This window comes from Epinephelus fuscoguttatus, linkage group LG4 (genome assembly GCF_011397635.1).
Source record: "Epinephelus fuscoguttatus linkage group LG4, E.fuscoguttatus.final_Chr_v1".
Lineage (NCBI taxonomy): Eukaryota > Metazoa > Chordata > Actinopteri > Perciformes > Serranidae > Epinephelus > Epinephelus fuscoguttatus.
In genome coordinates this window covers 25,046,877-25,065,803 of record NC_064755.1, presented here as the reverse complement: position 1 = coordinate 25,065,803, position 18,927 = coordinate 25,046,877, and the positions used below count along the sequence as shown (strand labels likewise).

Here is an 18,927-nt window from a genome sequence, read left to right as displayed (position 1 = left end):
ACATGCATACAAAATTTTATCATCCCTACAAAGCCTATATTTCTGCAGGACGAAGACCCTACAGAGGTGCATCTCAGTGTATCACTAAAATGATCCCAAAATGAAGTTTAAAACATTATACACAAGGTTATTTTTGCTTTCATTATAAAGAATTTTACCATGTAGCTTTCTGCCAACGTCCTGTGTCATTTCTAAATAGTGTTGGAATGCCACAAAACCACTCCTCCCAGTACCCGGATGCTGGTTTCAAGATAGTGCTGGTGCACGTTTAGTGTCAACTTCACCCACATGTAGCCTACCACCAACTGCCTTTTCATTATCAGCTCTCTCAAGTCCTCTGGTTACAGGTTTGTTTACTGATTCACAGTAATCACGCTTTATTTACGCTGTAGATGAATGACAACAAGTTGCTCCATGAAACTTTTCCTTTTACATGCAGTTTGAAAAGCTTACAGGGTTGTTAATCAAGCTCGTCTACACATTTTTGATTCACTATGATTTTGCTTTGGTTGAAGTCTTGAGATAGATTGCGATTGAGATGCCTTTAACAAACTGGACTGTGGAATTTTTAGTCCCACGTGTGAGGGATGGCGCTGTGGGTCGGTCACTCACTCCATACCACTTTGCTTCAGTTATGTGTGAGGAGTAGGCAGACCTCTGGAGGGTGCTAACGGGGACTTATTTTAGACTTTCTGGAAACATCTGAATAACCACAAACTGTCATTTTATTTCACCTTATGATTAGCTGTAGCCTGAAGCAGGAAATAGTGATCCGATTTCAATGTTCTCTGGATGTTTGCATCAGCTTAGCTGTACTCACAACTGTCTTAACAATGGCTTAAAATGGGAGAATGAAGCTAATATTTGCCTTAACGTGTACGTCAGACATTTCCACGATTACGCCATCCCTGTTCTGAAATGATCTTGGTTTAACCTGCACGGTTCAGAGAATTCTCAGACCTTTTCTGTAGATGTCTTTTAGTTTGAAGGAGCAGTTACTGGATAGTTGTTACTGATCATCGTATCTGTGTTGTTCTTGTTTTTTTTCCCATATTTGTCTTAATCATTTTCAGTTTTAGCTTCATTTGTTGTCTCATAATACATCGGATAATCATGAACTGTAAAGGAATTTGATTCACTGTCCAATCCTATCAAGCACCACTATCAGAAGAAAGAATAATTGCAGAAATCTATACACAATAATGCGCTTTGCTTCTCTTGGTTTCTCAGTGAAAATGCTCTGTGGGTTTATCATCACATATTTATCAGCTCTTATGCTTAAGTTTAACATATGTTTTTCTAACATTTGGTAGGTAACTTCTGGTATGTTTGAAGGATTTGAGACTAGCAACAGTTGCTCTGTCTTGGCACATATGAACGTTTCCAAGAAAGGAATATTTATTAGCACTGACTATTAGGAAAATGAGAATTGTAAGCCCAGATTTTGAGCAGTAAATATCATCAAAGGTAAAAATGTTGGTCTCTTAAAGCTCTGGTACACCTACAGAAATGTTTTGGGTTTCAGATCTTATACTCTAATGATTCTTCTGTCAGTATGTATTTTAATGGGCTAAGCTAATGTGCCACATAGCTCCACCCAACGTGAGAAAATGTCTGATCACTCAAAATGATTGAAGACAACTGTTTTGCTCTGGTACTGGATCTGGAAATCAATGAGGCATGATTCAATTATATTAAAAGACAAGAGCACAATGCCCACTCAGACGTATAACATAATTTATTTGTGTTTTACAGAATATCTCATTCAAAACAGAAAGGTACTGAAACAGTGTTTTAATGATGGCGGGATGGAAACATCCACATTTAGACACCATTTAGACCTTAAAAGTAATGGTTTACAGAACTAATTCAAGTTAAGGGCTTCCCGTTTACCACTTATGTAGTATTGATCAATTGTACAAGAGGTATGTAATCAAACAAACTGCATCACGGGCAAAATATCAGTCTAATCAGTATGAATGAAGATAATTGTACCATACATGTCAATGTGTTGCTTTTGGGAAACCGGACCCTTGGTGAACGGGGCCTCTCAAGTGCTAACTGTGATATTTTTTTTTACTGTTGCAGGAGCAAACTACTGATGGTGCCTTTCTCATTTAAAGAGCAGAGTCACACTGCGTGTAGCGATCATTGGTATTATGGAGAAAAAAATTTTTAAAAAAAATTTGGGCCAGCAGTATTTTCACATCTGTAGTTTCACACTGTTGCCACTGCTCAAAGTGCTTTGTTCAGAATCTTTTGGATTAAGTTGATATCAGATGCCTTGTTAAATATATTAAGTGTATCGGCACTGACATTTTTCCAGACGTGAGAATTTGGCATTTTAAAAATGCAGTTTTCCAGGACACCAATCAAACTGCATCTAATGTCGACTGTTTGCATTCATGTATATTTGAAAGAATGGCCTGGATTTTGTTTTCATTTGTATGTGCCGCCCAGCAAACTGTTTCTACAAATTTAATACTGCTGCCTGTTATTTGTTGGTACTGGAAAAACGATGCCACAGTGGAAATGTGAAATCAAACATTTTGCCTGTTATGAATCTCTGCAATTGATCTACGTAGGAGAACAAATTTCTTTATTTATTGCTTTCTATGTGTTTGTCCTTTTCTGGGATTCATCTTTGCATTGTTTGTTCGTTCTTTTCACAGCAAAACTCAAAGTATGGTGAAAGGGAAATGGAGTATATTTTTGCAATTTTTGATGGTGGATGCTTTATCACAATGTCATCCTCTTGAGAAAAGCTTTCAGAAAAAAAAAAAGTATTGTCGTCTCAGTATAAATGAAAAATAAAGCTCTTTTCAATTCAGCAAAGCATTGTGTTTCCCCCAAGAGGGCAGTGTTACTCTATTTCTGAACTGAACCACAGCTGTTTTCCATTTAGCACCACTCAATTTATGACTAACATTAAAATACAAAACATGCAGTTTTTAAAAACAATTTTAAGTTTATTTCATATTTTTAATTACCTTTTTGATCAACTGTGACAGTGAAAACAGTACGTCATCAGAACTAAATGATGTGATAATAAAAGCATGTGCACTCGCAGCTTTACACTTAATATTTCACATTATTGCATAGAGGAATTTGGAGTTTTTTTTAACTTGTCCAAGCACACTTGTTTTGTCTGTCACAAAGATAAAAAAGCATACATATACAAGCATACAATTTCTAGACAATATATTAATAATTTAATTGTAATCACATTATCGTGGGTGTCTTTTATCACAATATACATATTTTTTTTTGTTCTAAATCATTTCTTTAAATGAACACACCATATAATCTGACAGTCAAAGCCCAGAATAGCAGAATGAAACATAAATAGCATGTACAATGAAAAGGCTTTTTCAAGGAAGACATTTTAACTTGTCACAGCAGGGAAAGCACAGAATTAAAGGGTTCTTGTATAGTGAATGTTCCCTCACCATCATTCTCAATGGGGCACTTGAAAAGAGCAGAGCCATCATGTTATTAGTAAGATTTTCTCCAATGACAAGTCAAAAAGTCTGCTGTGACAAAGGCCTACTACCCGAAAATCTCTCAGCTGCTTTTTCCCCTTTGAAAGCACTTTGGGCTGAGAAGCAGCTTATTCATCACTTGAATTAAAGAGGTAAATTTTTTAGCAGCATCTTGTTACAAAACTGAGAGCAGAGACAGACAGGGAAATACCTGAGGAATACCTCACCCACAAAATGATCATTTGTATATATCAGCGAGTCATAACGTGTTACACTGAGTTCTTAAAGAAAGCTTTGTTTCTCTTGCATGTCTCCATGGAAAACAGTGAACATATTGATTTATGATTGATTGGGGACCACATTTAACAACAGCAAAATTATATCAAAGTATTCATTTACAAACTGTCACACAACTCGTGCAGTGAAATGCAAGTCTCATTTATCCAGCTGTCGATCAGTACTTTCCAAACACATGCATTTTCACTAAAACATCTGGCTTTGAAAAGAGCATAGATAAGTTTCAATTTCAGTAAAGGCCTTTGCACACTGAGTCAGATTTTCTCACCTGAAATTGTCGAACTTCTAAAAATAAATACAAGCTCACAGTGTGTCAATTGTGTTTGCACACCGAGTCCAAAACTTTCATCTGTCATTAAAATTTTCTGAACAGATTTGATTTTCCGTGTTTTTCCACATCCGTCAGAAGTTTTTAGAGACGTCTGACCAAGAATCAGATGTGGCGGTGGGACACAGCTGCGACAAGACAAATAAACGGGGTGCACAGCAGCATGTCATAACTACAGACAGCTACTTTCAACAGGCCAGATAGTAATGTTCAGGTGGATGATGATGATGATGATGATGAGAAGGAGGATGTGGATCGCACAAAGAATGCGGAGACAGACAGGGAGCACAGCTTCGCCTTCATGCAGCTGCGGCACCAAATGCGAGACAGGAGGGGAGTGATGACAGCCAGACAGGTAACTCCAGTGGAGAGAGAGAGAGGAGAGGAGTGTCTTTTCACCTTGTCACGTATTGTGAATTTTCACACCAAACATAGCAATAAAATGCATCGGAATCACTGTGTAAGGTTTCTGTGTGTAACAATTTTTTTTGGATGAATGGTAAAAAGAAAACAACTCAGTGTGCAAAGGCCTTAGCATATGACAGCATAAAGGAGACTTGGATTATGATGCATGTTTTGTTGTAGTTTTGCTGCTGTTAAACATGGTCCCCAAGCAATCACAAATTCATATGTTTGCCGTTTTCCGTGGAGGCATTCAAGAAGTTTTCTTCACTAACTCAAGGTAACGCAGCATGACTGACTGGTTTACAAAAGGTCATTTTGTGTGTTAAGCATTCCTTTAAAGTAGTGACGCCACTCAGATTAAGATCTTACTGTTTTTAAGAGATAGGTGCAAAAGCAAGTGCACACAACAAAGGAGCCCTTTTTTTTTCAAGTATAGTCGTCACAAAGCTGTCTGCTGGTGTTATATGTAGTGTTGGAGAAGACAGAAATGCACACAGGTTTAGATGTGCCTCTTTTAAGTTACAAAAAATAAACAAGGCTTCTATGTAAACTTGATTTTCTCCCTTTAAAACCAGTGTTCTGAACTTTAACTGGTCCCCATTTAATGTGAGGTAATTTTGTGTCTCAAAAGTATGATGCAATCAGTTCAATCAATCAATCAACAATCTGTTACAAAACAATCAAATCCAATCATGGCTTCAGTGATTGCTGACCTAAGGTGTAAAATACACAGGCTGTTCTAACAAAGATGTGCCCGTGATATGTTCCCTCATCTCACTTTGCACCAGGTTGACCTCAGTCCATCACAACAGCTCCAGGTAGATGAAAGTACATCACCCCTACCCTTGTCCTCATGGTTTGAGTTTTAACATGGGCTGTGTGAGGGTCACAATCCCAATCACGGAGGAAATCAAACCACAAAATCCCACCACTCCTGCATTCGACTGGTATATACCCAGCCTGTCTAGGGGAATGAAGAGATCGCATATATTTTTCAGCGTGTCCAAGGCAACGGCAGGATGTGATTTCAGGCTCTCCCACAGTAGAAAGAGAAGAGCATCCAGCTGAGGGATGACAGCTTCAGCTACTTCAGGACTCTCATTGAGATGCAGCTCCATTTTCTGCCTAAAATGTTTATCTCTCGCTCTCTCTGCCATCAACTGCAGAACCATGTAAACATCTCTGGTCAGACTCATGACTAGCGAGAGGAAGTAGAAGCGGGAGGAGTTTACGCTCCAGCGTTCCTTGTCGATATCGCGGATAAGACCGACACTTCTGGCCCAAAGTACATTGTCACAGATAAAGTAGAGGGCGCGACTCACATTGGCTGCGGTGAGGCACAGGCACAGCACTCGGTCAGAGAGTCGCATGGTTCGCTTAGCAGCCTCAATGGAATTTATTGTGTTTCCCAGCCTGAACACTGACAAAGGAGGAAGAGAAAAAGGATATTAGAGCAGTGATCAATTTAATATGAAATGTCAGGTCAACATTTCATAGTAGCAATCTGCTATGGAGAGTATAATACAATTAAGCTACCCTTAAACCAAACTACAAAGAACTACTACTACTCTATCATCTTATCAATTCGTCCCTCTGAGGGAAAGAGGTCATGGTCTCCAATCACTCAGTGTCTTTTACTATGATGGCACCTATTCTAGCCGAGGCTCTTGCGTGCATTTGTTGCGTTACAAGCCTTTCAGCATGTTACTGACATTGTTCACAAGCCACTACCACAGGTAAATTCGCCTCTCACAAGCTCTATTTAATTGTGCCACCTGCATGTCTCCTTTATCCACTATTACCAAAGCCACACAGACCAGGCATAGCGGCAGGGGAGTCCTGTGGCTGCAGCTCTGATGCACTGAGAGATAATTAAGTGGTGCACGAACAGAGCCTGGCCTGGTTCTCTTTGGCTCTGAAAGGGATAAGGGCTCTCTTGCCTGGCCCTGCTCAAGGGCTTTGCCCTATCCTCCATTTCCATGTGGAGCTCGTGTTCCGTCAATCGCTGAAAGATTTTAATTCATATCAAAACCCGCAGAGTGTTGTAGAAGAGGTGATTTATGGGGAGATTCAGAGAATTCAACAATCCGCATTTAATGAAAAATGGGAAAAGTGGACCGCTTATTAAGCCCAGCAAAAAAGTGCCACTAGGGGCTCTGTATAAAGAAGTGTACCAGTGTTGTGCACCTCACTGATACAAATGTTTGTCCTGAAATACTAAAAAGGAAAAGCAATAAAATTGAGCCGGAGGGAGTCAAAGTTCAAAAAAGTTTCAGTCCAGGTTATAAAGTACACCTACTAGCTGTCAAGGCCACTCAAAGGGTCATCAGTGTTATAGTCACAGTGTGTGCTGGTCCGTGTATTGGTACACAGTGCAGTCAGCCACACAATGTCTATCTCAACTCACACTGGAGGAAAAGCTACAGACGTCAACACAGCATCAAACAGCCATTAGTCTGATCTGAGCCCATGGAATGAGAGCACAGAGATGCCAAAAGGAAGTGAACTTGTTAAACGTTCAGTGCAATTTGTACTGCACGTCTACAGAGCACAAACAAACATGACCACGGCACTCTTTTTGGAACATGAACATGAAGAGAATAAAGGCATTGCTGTAAATGCCAAAAAACAAACACGAAACATGCCAAATTTAATTAAACGTTCAGATTGAGCATCTTGCCAACCTTGCAATGTGTCTTAGCAAAATGATTGTATACAAATTTGTTTTTAAGCCAGTATGTAGGCACGTCTTGTGGTTTAAAAACTTTCGGATTGTGTCCACATCGAAAGAAAGGCAAGCAAAATACTGTTGATGCTGATTTGATGATGGCATGTCGGTGTTCCCGCAGTGTTTTATACCAGTGGTGGGCGACCTCCCCTGAAATACAGACCACCTTCCCGAACATTATTTAAAAAATTAAAACTATTCAGTAAAATATAACATTTATCTTCAAGGCAAAAGAGCGGACGTGTCATTTCACAGCAAAAATGACATAAATGAAAGAAGTGTGTCTCCTGTTAAGGCTGTCATGTGCTAATTTAGCTGAACACAGCAAGACATGTAGAGCCTGGGTGGCTTTCCGCCTCTGCTACACAATTTCCTGAGGTTAACCCATTTACAGCAGTTATCGGTTGGAAGGGTTATGAAACAAAGTCTTGCATTTAGCTAATTTTAGATGTGTTTCACTCCACTAATTATGTAACATTACATTTACGGATGAAAATATTTAAAATGTCACAACTTTAGCTGACTTCTATTGATATACAATCTTACATTACACAAGTCTTTAAACTTTACTTCAAACTTTTTGATTTTTAAAACCATGGACACCAAGTGCCATGCAATAGGTCATTGGTATGTGTTTTAGAGAAAGCAGATAATCATCAAATCTTCAATGGCACTTAGAAACAACTGTTTGGAACATGTTTGTCTTGTTCTTTTCTATCAAAGAAACTTCATTTCCCGAAACAATGGTGGCTGATCCACAAGTTTTCGTGAAACAGAAGAGGTATTGAATTATTGACAAAAGACCGTCCTTGGCAGAAGTTGGAGAAAAATCAAACAACTTAAGCTGTTATTTGCTGTGACTCAGCGCCTGTCTTGTGGGCAGTCTACAGGTCATCCTAACCTTGTTGACAGATATCATTGTTTTTATAGAGAAAATCTGCAATCTGAAATGGCAATGGAGTGGGAATGTTCATTTCACTGTGATGCAGTAGACCAGTGCTATGATACACTCAATGACAGACTAATTTAATAATGAAAAAGGAAGGCTTTTTGTTTTGTTTGTGCATTCTAGTCTTTCAAACTGATGGTGAATATGTAGGAAGTCAAGTAAACTGAATGCATCTCAGTATTGTGGCTTACAATAATATTTACAAATAGAAGAAACCAGAGAGCAGGGAATAATAGTACAGCGAGTTATTATGGCAGATTGTAAAAACAGAGCAAGTGGTTAAATGCATTGTTAGTATTTAAAAAATCCATCTTCTCAAATGCGAGAATTTGAAGTTTTACATAAATGTACATGATGTTTAGACTGTTGCTGAAACAAAACAAGCTATTAGAAGATGTTATTAGATCACGTTGGGCTCAGGGAAATTTTAAGGAGCATTTTTCACGCATTAGGAAATGATCCATCAAAAAGGGACCAATCCAAATAAAAGTAATGACTATAGCCGCTCATCAGTTTTGATGAATCGTTTCTGAACATGCGAGAAATGGCCCTTAAGATTCCCCTGAGCCCAACGTGATGTCCTGAAATAGCTCGTTTACTTTCATCACCAGTCCAAACAACATGTGCAACTCTTAAAGGCCAGCGCGGACCTTTAAATGTCAAAAGCTGGCTCGGCAGGATCAGGACCTGAAAGTTAATTACACCTGCATAAAGATAAATAACAGGTTTTATGTAGATTGGACAGATGCTCATTTATTTTCATCCAAACCTCTGTCAGGCAGCATTTTTTTTTTGGCAACACTGTTGCTTCCTATTGATCAATTGCAGAAACATTTTGGGGACATGGTTCAATGACGTTTGGTAATATCTGGACAAACCCTCACTGATTCATGGCCAAATTTTGCGAAAGGCCAGTGCACTGGTATGAAGCTGGTGGCAACTCTATTGAGTGGTTTCAAAATAATTTTACACACGTGGTTCAACATTCTTATTCAACACACCCTGCAAGTTTTGTAATGATTGAACAAACAGATACAGATTTATAGTCTGATTTGTGTCCTGCCACACCCATTTCTGAGTGTGCCACTGGCCGTCTAAAGTTTCTGGCTGGTACTTAATTTTAGAAGTTAACATACTGTACATGAGGACATGCTTGAACGCTAAAACCTCAATGGTAAATCATCAATTGGTATAAATATGAATATTGTTTTTTTATATTGTGCTACAACCCTACTCCTTATTTTATTTGGGACCTCCTTAAACCATCTAACTCAACACAAACTGCTGCCACTGCTGAGTGACCCTCCCTCCCATTACAGTTAAAGGTATACTCACATTTTCGTCCAGCGCTCATGTTGGTTTCCAGACTTTTAAGTTTCGCCACAAGGTCCTTTCTTTCCGTGTGGTTTCTCAGTAAATATCTCGACAGTGCACAGGCATACTGGGTCGCCCTGGACAGAGAAAGAGGACGAAGAGAGAGTAGAAAGTTGACTTTCAATCAAGAGCTCTCCGCCGCACGCGCTGCCATTGTCCCACCTACTAACTTAACTTTTCTAACAATAAAATACGACGTCCTGAATTTACGACCAGGTTTCAAACACTTTAAACGACTCACCTGAATATGCGGTCCCTTCCTTGACTCTGGCTTGTGAAATTCACCACCGCGTCCATGATTAAATCGGACAAGAACAACTTGTTCTAGTAAGCTAGGGCAGAGTTGCACCCTCGGTCAAAGGCGGACCCAGACAGACGTTACCGTCAGATTGTCGCTGCCGTTGGTACTGTCAGTTACTTCTGTTCAGTTTAAACAACGTTAGTAATGGCATTCAGTCTAACGTTACCGATTAAAACTCAAGCAGATAATCTGAATTTCGAAACTTCTCCCACGTTTACACTAAGCTAATTATCCTATACACATGTAAGCTGAGCGAAGCGTACTTGTTTCACTACGGACAGCTTTGCAAACGCACCAAAAGCCGAACAGGATTTGTTGACGGACCAGCGCGTTGCTATTGGTTACTATGGTAACTTTACATTTTGTCGCAGTTAAAATAAGTTTACAAACACGCCATAGTAAGAGAAACTTTAATTATTCTAATGAATACACGCAAAATATATATTTTTTAATTTTCAAAGTATTTTTTTTAAGATATTACGAGATGTCAGTTAGCAAACAATGTAGACTACGCGACAAATACAGTCATTGTAAACTTTCCACAGACGCAGTAAGTCCCCTTAAATGTATCACAGCAATTTTACAGTGACTCTTGGGTTGTTTGAAGAGGAATTTACCTTATTTAAGTGTCGCATGTGTTGACAAAAATATGTAGGCTACCTCAATTTTTTTTGTGCCAGTTTTTATACAATTTGATCATCTTTGATGAGAATTTGTCAAACGGACAGTCATTTTTATGTTGTTTCTTTGGGGGGATGTTGTGTGTGATAAATTGACATAAAATCACAGCAAGCCCCACAGTCCTATTTTGCTACTTGCCCCTTTGTTTCAGGATACTCCATGCAAAATGTTATACTTGTATGACTATTTATGCCATCATAGTGCCCTAATATTTGCATTTATATCATTTCGCCGGAAACATATGTTCCAAAAAGGGGGGTTTGGGCCGAGTTGGGGGTGCTGGTTATCCATTTGTGATGGTTAAGGTAGCCTATAGGCGTACAGGAAATAGTAATGAAAAAAGGGTAGCAGAAAACATCATGAGGGCTGGACCTGATTCCTGACCTAACAATAAACAAAGTAAAACTACATGCCACATTGCTTTAATCAAGTGTTCACAGCTTAAATGCTTAAATATAGAAAAAAGGAGACCTTGAATGCACTAGGTCTAATAGCTTGCTCCAGGTATATATGTCTTCACATCTAAAAAAAACACATCGAAGATTGACTGAAATTGCTGTTACTGAAAGGTGAAACGTATAATTAGTATGTTGTTTTTAATTGTTCTTATTACAGAGCCTATGATGATGATTGCAATTAACTACTGCTATTAGCCCACTAAAAAAAATCATTTGTCTTAAACTGATTGACAAAGATTCAAAGACCGCTTTCTACAGATGAAGCCATCTTAAACTTTTGAGATTATCTGTAATTTCCGTCCATATAACTGCAACACAGTCATTCAATTTATGTTAATTCATCCCACTTTACCACTGCCAATTCAGTTCCAGCTATACGCCCCCTGGTTTTTTTTTTTTACTCAAAGGCACAGATTAATTGCTGTATGTGACAGGAATGAGTAGCAGGGGAGCAGCATAAAATTTTCATATTTTATGCATAATCTAATATCTGAAAAGAGATTAGTGACAGTTCACATGATTTGAATGAATGAGTCAGGCTGCTCGCTGGAGGCTCACAGCTGGCATGTGGAAAGGTTTGAAGATATGCTTAACTTCACGTGTCATCTCAGTGATGTCTCCTGTGCCCCTGCTTTTTTTTATATTGTAACAAGGGTCAGGTATCACCTGTCAATCAAACATGGAATCTCTTGTTACAGTCAGTTCACGTGATCGGTGGGGAATATGTAAAAGCCATAAATGAGTGATGTTAAATGTAAATCAGAAGAAGGACGTGTCATAATTTGTTATGATGTTTATATGCATATCTTTGTTCTTCAAACATTCATCTTACACAAATTGACATTGTCATGCTGTTACTGTAAGATAACCTCCTTTTCATGTAAAACAAAATCCAGAATTCAGAATCAAGCCTCAAAATCCTGAAAATGAACCATGAGTTTAGAAATATTTTGGAAATGGCAGCACAAGAGGGCATTTGGGGACCCTCTGTTCTTAAATGGGATGTCGAAGACGGGTAGGGTTATCCACGTGGTGGAATTTGACAGTCACCCTGAGGAGAAACAGTAACCAGCAGACTTCTGCAAGAATAAAACAGTCTGTCGTCACAGCGGAGCAGTTTTGCAGGCTTCATCCCTTCACTTAGCAGATTTCATCGCTCCTTTTGCAAGGTAGATATTTTAGTCACCGTCCTTTTGACTGTCAATGTTTGGCATGTGGTGGGCTGATAACTCACATTGTAAAGCTGACTAATTAGACACCACATTCAAAAGGCTCTCTGTCACTGGAGGATGTCCAGAGTTAAGGTAATTTCCTGTAACTAAAGAGATAAATCACTTGCACATTTTGTTCAGCACAGCACAAGGCCTCAGTGGCACTCCTTTTCACTGTTCAACACACATTTTTTAAGACTTTAAGACTTGACTAAAGTTAATTTTCTGCAATTCTGACTCAAGACAAGGACACAAAGAGACCAAGAGTGAAAAGAATCATGTACGTAAGCACTTGTGTTGCTCCAGTCTGTCTCAGTTACATTTACATACAGTAAATGTATGCAAATACACAGGAAGCTACTCACTGTGCAACAACCTTCCTTCCTCCACAATCTACAGCATCACGGGGGAAATGTGATTCTCCTCGGATCTACAGTGAATTTAAGGTTTAGTGAGAAAAGATTCGAGAGCTAGAGAAAATGCCAAGAACTGTAAATGTCATCCTGTTTGTTTTTAAAGCAATTTAAAAATACATATTCCTTGACTGTGCCACTGAAATGGCAGCTCATTCTCCAGAAATGCAGAGGCTGCTCCTGACAATGTGCACGTAGGTGAAATGGTCATTTCTTAATTTGGTGTAAATGGCAACAACAACAGCCAGTCTGGTAAATGTTGCCATCACAAATTATGTAAAGCTTGAATAATGAGTTATTATTTCAAAATTACTGATTGATTAGTCCAATATACACATCGAGTCACAACTACAATATTATCTGATTACTGTAAGGATGATGTTATCTTAAAAATGTGTGCTGTCATTGTTTTGTCTCCATTCTACCACGTTACTTGAGCCTTTGTCATTTTAGCACAAAATGGGAGATGTGTGAGAAATTCTGTCAATCTCATTGTGAGACTTGGTGAGGCGGACATAATTTGATGCAATACTTACACGGAATATTGTGGATTGCTAAAATATCGTCTCCACTGTTTGTCCACAGGCAGTGGGTCAGTACAATCTATCCAGATATCCACATATTTATCCCATTATTATGGTTGTCAGGCTTAATGTCGCGTTCCCAAATCCCAGGGGGCTCTTTGTAGATAAGGTCACTCTGTATTAGCAATAACAGCTTTACTCATTTCCATAAATATAAAGCCATTGTAGAGGTGGACTGGGCTGGGAACAAGTGACCTTGAAATAATTTCATATGCCTGGCTCCTTTTGATGAACAGTTCCTCATATACAGTATATCTTCAATAATAATTTTCATTATTAACGTCAAATGTATAATTTATTTGAAGCAAACTTAAGAGTATGGCTTTGGACATTTTACATTTCAAGACTGCTGTTTCTATTACATTTAAATATTGAAAGTAATGCGTACAGTATTTTAGTTGGTGAAAGTTTTTTCCAAAGATGAAAAGTTTAATAGAAGACGAGATGATTTTCAGAGGTTTATATGAGCTTCCAGTGCTTGCACTGAAGTGGAAAGGTAATTTTGCAACAGGTTCTCAAGAGGCCATGCAGATATTAGAAACTGAGATATGATGAAAAACAAATGAGCAAGAGGTTTAAAAAGTGAGCTATCATAACAAATATCGCTGTCCTCAAAATACATCTTCCCGGATGTACTACTCAGTGAAAGAGAAAATCAGATAATAAATATTTAATCTCCCAGTAATATGAGAGGAAACAACATTTATTTACAGTCAACTGTAGAAATACCTCCATTTCCTGACGACTAAATAAATCACTTGATAAAAGCTGTCATATTAGCTGTGGCACAACCACTGCACACTCAAAAGAGAAATTAAATGCCATAGACCGCAGACATTTAGTGGGTAATTGAAATCTGATCAAAAACTCGTGTTTATTGAAAATTTAATGGTTAAAACTTACTGCTCAAAAACACTTCCAGTCCATCTCAGCTCGACTGCCTCATTGTTAATGAAGTCAATACAGATGATTGCAGCAAAGTGATATGACAACACTGTAATTGGACTATCCTCATGATTGGAATTGGACCAGCTTACCAAAATAATTATGCAATCATTTTTGCACACAAAGGCTTTACACGACTTTAGCTTTAACAAACAGATGCTAAAAAAGTAGCAGCAACTAACACTAAAAGTGAGTCTTAAAGGAGAAGGACACCTGTTTTCAAAGTCATTCATGTTATTCGAGCCCAGTCTCACTCCGAAGTCGAAATCCAGCACTTGGGCAGTGACTTGCAGCATCAGCAACCAACAAAAAAAGGCATCCTTTAACGTCAGCATGATATGTGGCTGGTTGCCGTTACAGTCAACACATTCTCACTTCGACCTCATCGCATATTGATATTTGGTCATGGACTTTCCACATCCACATATGACATGCAAGGTACCCTGGGTGTGTTGGTTGTTGATGTTCTGGGACACTGTGTCAAGTTCTCTTCTTTCAAAACACACATTTTCACAGGAAATTTACCATTTACGTACAGTCTCTTTCAAAATAAACACACTATGCCGGTACAACAACGTGAATTAACTTAGTTTTGCCTTCAACAACAAACACACATGGTTGGGTTTAGGTGACAAAAACACGTGGATAGGTTCTGCAAAAATGAACAGGGCAAACACCTCTCTTTCAGGTGAAAGTCAGTGTTTGTTGGACTAATCCACCTCTCTTCCTGCGTGCCCCACTCAGACTTTCGCCACTTTATCTTTCGTCCTTGTCCTGCCGTGTTTTCCCCGACGTCGCTGGGTGCCGTTATCATGCTGACATTAAAGGACGCCTTTTTTCGTTGGTTTCTGACACCAAAAGTCACTGCCCAAGTTCCGGATTTTGATGACTTTGGAGTGAGACCGTGCTCTTATAGTTTAACGATGCCTGGCAGCTTCAGGGAGAAACACGGCAGGACACAGTGGAAAGTTAAGGCGGTGAAAGTCTGAGTGGGGTAGGAGGGGCGGTGGATGTGTCCAACAAACCACGACTTTCACTCGAGAGAGCGATGTTTGTGTCCCGTAAGATTCTAAAGTCAAACCATGTTCTTTTTTCCTAAACCTAGCCCCATGCTTTTGTTGCCTAAACCCAACCATGTGTGTGAAAAAAACATAAATTTGACGCGTAGTACCGACATAGTGCATTTATTTTGAAAGAGACTGTATGTAAACAGTAAATTTCCTGTGAAAACAGAAGTGTATTTTGAAAAACGACAATGCATGTAACAGGCAGAACTTGACACGGTGTCCCAGAACATCAACAACCAACACACCCAGGGTACCTTGCATGTTGTATGTGGACATGGAAACCAAATGACGAGGTCGGAGTGAGAATGTGCTGGTTATTTATGGGTCTAAAACAGTCCAAAACATTAGTAAACTTAAAGTCCCTACAAGGAACTTTAATTTTGAGTTGATTTTGGCGACACTGTGGACAAAAGTGGTAGTGTTTTGCTGGAATGAAGCCTACATTTCCCATGAGCTCTAGCGCGTATTGTCGTAAAGACGCTTACCTGGCTCACACGTGTTTGTTTTGGGGATGAATGAAACAACAAGACGGGAAAACTTTGCCCCCACTACTATCGGGGATCCCAGCTCACCTCTGCCGCGCCCCAGCTCCACCTCTCTGGCGTAAGCGCCACCGCCGCTGGGGTAAACGCACCGGTCAGCTGGTAAGGCTGAAGGCCTGTTTGGCAAGCACTTCCACGGCTTCTTGGACTGAGTATGGAGCGGTGCCTCGCCTCTTTATTTCTCGGCACTCGCTGGACCCTGTCAACGCCTGGCTGGTATCTGTTGTCAGCCCGGATGAGGTGTTCCAGCCCCGCGGCCCCTGCTCTCCTCGTGAATCTGCGCAACCTGCGGCCTCTGTGTGTGGCTCCCCGGACAGCTAACGCCCTGGACCTGCCGGCTCCTGCCAGGATTGGGCTGGTAAATGCTAGATCGCTAGCAAACAAAGCGTTTATCCTGAAGGATTTCCTGACTTCCCGAGGATTGGATTTTCTCTGTGTGACTGAGATGTGGCTGACTGTTGGTGAGTCCAGTGCTTTCACAGAACTTTTACCCGATGATTGCTGCTATTTTAACTCCCCGCGGACGTCGGGTCGAAGAGGAGGAATAGCGACTATTTATAAGAGTCACTAAATGTAAGCAGCTAGGTAAGATGACGTGTGCCGTCTGAGTGCTGTAAATCGTTTTGTCCTGGAAGCGACCTGGGGCGGACCCGGAGACAGTTTCCTAAAGGTATGGATATACACTATATAGAAATAGCTTATCTTCACACCGATGGTCTCATTTGCTGTTGTAGGTCACACACAGACATCAGCAGAAATGAGAGACTTTTGCATATCCAGTTAAAAGTTCCTTGTAGCGGCTTTAAGGAACTCTCACCACATCTTAAAACTACGATGCTAAAACTTAAAATTGTAATGTGATCAAGTATGAAGTCTGGAGCTGCTCCATAGTCAATGAATTGGGAAAGATGAGACGACACTGAGAGCAGCCAGGGGAATATTCTGAGTATATGCTTCATTACTGAGAACAGAATATAACTCATTTTTATTATTAATACAGTATGTGAGCCAATAAAATCAGGCTCTCATTCACTGTCTATGGAGCAGCTCCAGATTTCATACTTGATGACATCTCATGTTTGAGACACAAAGTGCTCCTGTCGAAATCCTTCCTATTGTCTGTTGATTGAGTAATATCCTTGTGAACAACTCTTCATTTGAAAGTGATATTTATGTCTATCTCTGTTTTTAAATAACATTTCTGCTGTAAGGTTATTTAAAAGGTTTCTTTGCCTGTCCTCTGGGGACTGTTCAGTAGAGAGGGGCTGGATGTTTTTCTGGGAATGTTATGAGAAACGTTGTATCGCATGCTGCCAGCAGATTTGTTTCTTGCTTGAGTACAACAACAGCATTTATACTTAATATTGTCATCCAGTTCATCCAAACACAAAATACATTTCATTTACAATGTTTTTCTCGTGTGTGTGTGTGTGTGTGTGTGTGTGTGTGTGTGTATTTAGACGCTGAACACAAATAGAGTAGGGGAGACTGAGGATGGTGGTAACAAAGGAACAGTTGTGACAGCACCATTTTCACCTAGAGGCAATGATCTAAAGGTCATGCCATACATTTCTTGTATGACCACTTCCTTCTGAACCCTGCATGTGAAATTTCATAGCTGAGTAGAGAAGTGTACAGATTTTTTACAGCTAGAACACTGATTTTCAGGTGTGAAAGTAATTTTTAGGACCTATATTTTGATGAGCAATGATACTGTCAAAGTAAGATCATGCTTTTACAGCTAGCTTAACAATGGCTGACAGGTCTTATTATGGAGAGCAGGAAAAATCCCCAGGAATAATGAGGAAGTTCACAGCTCTACATCCAGGGGTAATGTCATGTGGACACTCGAGGAAAGCCGAGAAAAGAGGCCCTCTGCCACAGGCGTAGACCCTGCCGCCCTTCTGCCCTCCCTTTGGTTCTCTGACAGAGGAGTGGAGCATAGCCTGGGTCAGTGGAGCTTGCTGCAGACTGCTTAGGGGCTGTGTGATAAAGCCAGGCAGCTGATAGTCAAGCCAGTGTCCCTGGAGCATGATGGAGGCTTTACCTAAGCTTATAGCAGGTAGTGCTCACAGAGCCTGTTGAAGAACCAAGAACGGGAGGTCTGCGAGGTCCATGCCCACGGTCAAGTGCCTGTTGTCAGGTGGCCTCCAGTGTCCAAACACACTTGGCGTAATAATGCCTCTGACAGGGTTGTAACACCTTTTCAGTGTTACAGCTAGCCCCTAATGACACATACATGTATGCATACATATATAGCGCATACAAAGACCTTGCGAAGGTGAAAAGTATCAGCACCACTGTCAAAAGCAAATGCAAAGACAATGAGCGTCATTCACATACAGTGTGTACTCACAAATCTGAGCTCAAACTGTTTGTACAACTGTTTTATGCACAACATCTCGTATATATCAATATTTTCTGACCTCAGTTTGTTCATGCTCTGCAAACAAATTTAGAACTGCCTCAGACCATGCATACACACAAATAATAAAAGGCTGGCTGTCATAGAAAATGTAAACACATACACCCTTCAGCTAAATGCGTAACATATTAAAACTTTTCTCCTCATCAATTATTGTCATAATTAAAATATTCATATATGTTTATAATATCTATTATAATTGTCACCAGGCTTCCAGGGTATATAAAACATTGTGATCTACCTCTGAGCAGATGTTGAAATGACGTATCTAGCCTTGCTGGAAGGTATTGCAGTTCGTGCCCTAAGGAGAGAGTGCATCTTCAGATAGCGATATAAAATGTTTGAAGACAGTAATGAACAGCTTATCAGCTGTTTCCAACTGCCAAGACATTCACAGACACCCACCGATGGCCCAAAACTGGTGTGTCAGGGTCTTAATATGTGTGTAGAAACACCTTCACTGCTTTCTCCATGATACACCTCTAGACAAACTTATTTCCTTAGGCCCAGTTCAGACCAAATATTCGCGACAAGATGAAACCGTTTTAGAATTTTGCAGAGAAAAGTTGCAGTGGCCGTTCTGAGCTCGACTCAAGCCGGCCGATGGTGTCACTTGCAACTCAGCTGGTCAAAACGCTGACAGCTAGTTTTAGGACATAAGGCTGGTCCCCTATTTCAACAGCCGATTGGCTTGTAGTGAAGTCCGCTTGTGAAGTCAAAATGGCTGCAGATGGCAT

The 18,927-nt window shown here is 40.0% G+C and overlaps 2 protein-coding genes across 3 annotated transcripts in view; both read right to left on the bottom strand.

Moving 5' to 3' along the window:
• The window catches only part of fkbp16 (FKBP prolyl isomerase 16), a 93,979-nt gene extending 84,351 nt beyond the window's left edge, over positions 1-9,628 (bottom strand). The window contains exons 1-2 of one of the 2 annotated variants that reach the window (XM_049573525.1): positions 9,525-9,550; positions 5,835-5,932 (exon numbers count right to left, since the gene is read on the bottom strand). The gene's annotated coding sequence lies outside the window, so the exon portion shown is untranslated. Of the gene's footprint in view, positions 1-5,834; positions 5,933-9,524 lie in introns of both variants that reach the window. The other variant, XM_049573527.1, reaches the window with a different exon arrangement.
• On the bottom strand, positions 2,545-10,131 carry pex11a (peroxisomal biogenesis factor 11 alpha). Its single transcript, XM_049573528.1, has 3 exons — positions 9,805-10,131; positions 9,525-9,640; positions 2,545-5,932 (listed from the first exon to the last, which is right to left on the bottom strand). The coding sequence occupies exons 1-3, from the start codon at positions 9,858-9,860 to the stop codon at positions 5,364-5,366; spliced, it is 741 nt and encodes a 246-aa protein (XP_049429485.1). The 5' UTR covers positions 9,861-10,131; the 3' UTR covers positions 2,545-5,363.
• Between the last annotated feature and the right edge of the window lie 8,796 nt (positions 10,132-18,927).